This window comes from Colobus angolensis, unplaced genomic scaffold, assembly GCF_000951035.1.
Source record: "Colobus angolensis palliatus isolate OR3802 unplaced genomic scaffold, Cang.pa_1.0 Scaffold1576, whole genome shotgun sequence".
In the NCBI taxonomy this organism is placed as follows: Eukaryota; Metazoa; Chordata; class Mammalia; order Primates; family Cercopithecidae; genus Colobus; species Colobus angolensis.
In genome coordinates this window covers 14144-17961 of record NW_012114684.1, presented here as the reverse complement: position 1 = coordinate 17961, position 3818 = coordinate 14144, and the positions used below count along the sequence as shown (strand labels likewise).

The following is a 3818-nucleotide window of genomic DNA, read 5'->3' as shown; positions in this document are numbered from 1 at the left end:
GGGGCCACCGGTGCTATCACATGCATGCCTGGGGGTTACTAACAAGTGGTGTCTGGGGTCTTCATCCTCTCCCAATTCCTCTTCGGTGTCTTCACCTCCTCAGCCCGAGGGTCTCAGCGGCTCCTCCCGGATGAAAGGTGGAAGTGCCACCAAGATCCTGCTGGAAACCCTGTTATTAGCAGCCCATAAGACTGTGGACCAGGGCGTTGCAGCATCTCAAAGGTAGGGAGGATCTGGACAAGAGAGAGCTCAGAGTCAGGCAAGCGTGAGATGGTGTGGATGGGGATTGGCAGGTCTAGATCCCAGGACTGGTCTGGTGGCAATAAGACTGCAGCCCACCACGCCTCCCCTGGGAAGGGAGCTGGCTGGAACATGCTGTTGTTCCCACCACATAGTCGCAGAGTCCGAATTGTTTCCAGTGGATCCTGGATTCCTCAGGTCCAGACCTAATCCCTGAGCCAGCCTGGGGCCTCCAAAGCTAGCCTGGCTCCCTAGGGTCCTTTGATTTGGGGGTGGTCCAGGTCATGCAGGTAGAGCTCATCCTACTCGGGGCCTGCCTCCGTCTCCAGGGTCTCTAGCCTCACTCCCAGGCTGCTCACTCCCCTTCCCAGTGGCTCGCAGAGCCTGCTCCTCCAGGTGCTTTCCTGATGCACTCCTCCCTCTTTCTGCTCTTTTGTTTTCTGCCCATTGAAGCCCTTGCTGCCCCTCCTGAACGCAGTCTGGGCCTACTCTCTGCACCTCTCTAGGGGCCAGCAGAACTTAGTTCTAAGGGAGCTGTGCCTTCACCTCCCCGCTCAGGGAGGCACCTAAGCTTTCTGAGGGGGCATTGGGCCCTTCTTGGGAGCTGGTGGCTTTTCTCCCAGATGCCTCCTGGAAATCTTGCGGACATTTGAGCGAGCTCATCAGGTGACCTACAGCCAAAGCCCCAAGATTGCCACCCTGATGAAAAGCGTCAGCACCAGGTGTGTGGATATGTGTTTAGAGGCGGTGATGTGGCCTGGATGGAGAATACCGAGAGCAGGGAGAGTCTATGAGACTTGTTAACATGGTATGGGCGATGGGATTGCATGTTGAAGGGTCATGGTTTGTTGACTCCTATGTTCTTCTGTGGACATCTCTGGCCTCTTTTCACTGTGATCTCTCATGTCCTGACCTCTGACCCATTCTCAGTCTGCAGAAGAAAGGCCACGTGTACCTGGTTGGCTGGCAGACCCTGGGCATCATTGCCATCATGGATGGGGTAGAGTGCATCCACACCTTTGGTGCTGGTGGGACCCCAGTCCAGATGTTCTTCCTGCTTCCTCCTGATCCCAACCATTTGGGCTGCTCTCCAAACACTGTCCTACTCCCAACCCATGGGAGTGTCCCTCCTTCCCTATCTAAATAGGCACTTCAGTCAAATTCTTCTTCCTTCGAACCCCAGCTCAGTCCTTGATTCCTTCTCAGCTCCCACCCCTGTGCTTAACTATTGCCTCCCACATGGGCTACTCCTCACTCCATGCCCCACTTGCTACTTTTCCTCCCAGTCCCATTTTCTCACCCTGAAGCCTAGAACCTTCCTTTTCTATATAGCCAATCACTCATCTCTTCTTGTCCTTAAACTTCCCAGATTTCCGAGATATCCATGGCTTTCTCATTGGTGATCACAGTGACATGTTTAATCAGAAGGCTGAGCTCACCAACCAGGTCGGAGAAGAACAGGACTTGGGGAAGTTGGGGAGATCACTGGTGTGCTGAGGGTGGAAGAAAAGAGGAAGGTGAAGCTAGGTGAGAAGTTCATTGGAATAGGTGGTCCAGAGAAGAGAATATGGATCAGAAGTCATGAGGCTTTGGCGTAGCATGGGCAGTGTGGAAAGCTCTAGATCCAGTCCCCAAACCTGGTGCTAGTCCACTGACTTGTTACATCGTCTTGGGCAAAACACTGTACCTTTTTGAACCCTAGCTCTTTCACCTGTAGACAAAAGTGTTAGATCTCCTCCACGGCCCCCTTTAGTCCTCACATCTGTGCTTTAGAGTGTTTGCATGGGAGGGAGCCTCCCATCTTCTACTGCCCCAGGGTCCCCAGTTCACCTTCTCCCAGGAGGGCTTCTTGACTTCCATCCTGCCCTCCCTCACGGAAATTGACACTGTGGTCTTTATTTTCACGCTGGATGGTGAGAGGGAAAATAGGAGCGGTGAGGGCTGGGGAGTGGGGAAGTAGAATGACTCAGAGGAGCTGTCATTTTTCTCAGTCTTAGGGTACCTACTTAGAGGGAGGGAATGGGTGAATATCCTGACCCAGCCAGGGGAGCAGGAGGAACAGCTGCATAGCCAGCCTTTCGACTCTAATGCCCTCCCCTTCTCCTAGACAACCTCATGGAGGTGCAGACTATAGTGGAGCAGGTGAAAGAGAAAACCAGCCACATCCAGGCCCTGGCACACAGCACCGTGGGGCAGACCTTGCTGGTGAGAGTCCAGCCGTGATGAGGGGACCCAGGCGGCAGTTGTGGCCAGGCCTTCCTGGAGATGGCTCTCCTGCTCCTCTTTCTCTCTCTCCAGATCCCTCTGAAGAAGCTCTTTCCCTCCATCATCGGCATCGCATAGCCACTGCTTTTCTTTGAATATGAAGGAAATTTCGTCCAGGTATGGGGAATGAAAAGGTCCTATCTGCAGTAAGGGGCTCAGAGGGAGAGGGATTCCAGGAATCAAAAAACCCGAGGCTGGAGGGTAGAAAGCTTGGAGACCTCTCTGACCTTCACAAAGCCAGCTAAGCAAGGTCATGGGTTACCAGGTCACTAGTCAGAATTCCCAAGGCAATGATTTACTGGGCTCAGTTGTCTCTAGGAATATGCAAAAAGTGCAGGATAGGCCACCAGTCACCTGACAGATGTTCTTTTGTCCTTTGGGACAGGTTAATTCTTTTTAATTTGAGACAGAGTCTCACTCTGTCGCCCAGGTTGGAGTGCAGTGGCGCGATCTCGGCTCACTGCAACCTCCGCCTCTTGGGTTCAAGTGATTCTCGTGCCTCAAGTAGCTGGCACTACAGGTGTGCGCCACCATGCCCAGCTAACTTTTGTATTTTTAGTAGAGATAGGGTTTCCTCATGTCGGCCAGGCTGGTCTCAAACTCCTGACCTCAAGTGATCTGCCTGCCTCGACTTCCCAAAGTGCTGGGATTACAGGTATGAGCCATTGTGCCTGGCTGGGACATGTTAATTCTTGATACCAAAGTCGTCATCATTATTCAAAAGCTTTTACAGCACCTTTTATTTTTTATTTTTTGCAAGTTTGCTATGCTGAATTCATTGCAGATAACTTTACGTGCATATAGTCCCTGCTTGCCAATGAATTATAATCCAGCACAAGTACTGATAATAATTACAGAAATAATAATCAGTGTGTGTACTCTTTGCAATTTAGAGCTTTGTGTGGGCTTTGGGAACTCTGGATGCCAGTCTAGCTCTGCTGTGTGGCCCAAGAAAGCAAGCGATTTTGCATCTCTGGTTCTCCGTTTTCTCATACGCCACCTGTCCACCCTCCATGGGCAGAATCAGGGCCCTGAAGGGTTGCTCTGGAGAGATGTGGTCTCTTATTCGTTATTCAAACCACGTCTGTCAGAAAGTTTCCTGGTTTGACCAGATACAGCTGAAACACTGACTTACCTGGACTTAAAGCTCTTATAATAAGAAGAGGAAGTTTCTCTGCCCCTGAACAGGGAATCCACTCTCCTTCCAGTTTCGTTTCGTTTTTTCTTTTCTTTTCTTTCTCTCTCTTTCTCTCTCTCCCTCCTTCCTTCCTTCCTTCCTTCCTTCCTTCCTTCCTTCCTTCCTTCCTTCCTTC

The 3818-nt window shown here is 51.4% G+C and overlaps 1 protein-coding gene across 1 annotated transcript; it reads left to right on the top strand.

Annotated features, from left to right (window-relative positions):
* Positions 1 to 103: 103 nt before the first annotated feature.
* On the top strand, positions 104 to 2622 carry LOC105508063 (glucokinase regulatory protein-like; the record flags this gene model as incomplete). Its single annotated transcript, XM_011936832.1, is given in 7 exon segments — positions 104 to 222; positions 864 to 962; positions 1171 to 1268; positions 1610 to 1686; positions 2057 to 2153; positions 2348 to 2445; positions 2539 to 2622. Coding segments are annotated over 7 exon segments (672 nt in total), but the record flags the coding sequence as incomplete, so codon positions are not given.
* Positions 2623 to 3818: the final 1196 nt, after the last annotated feature.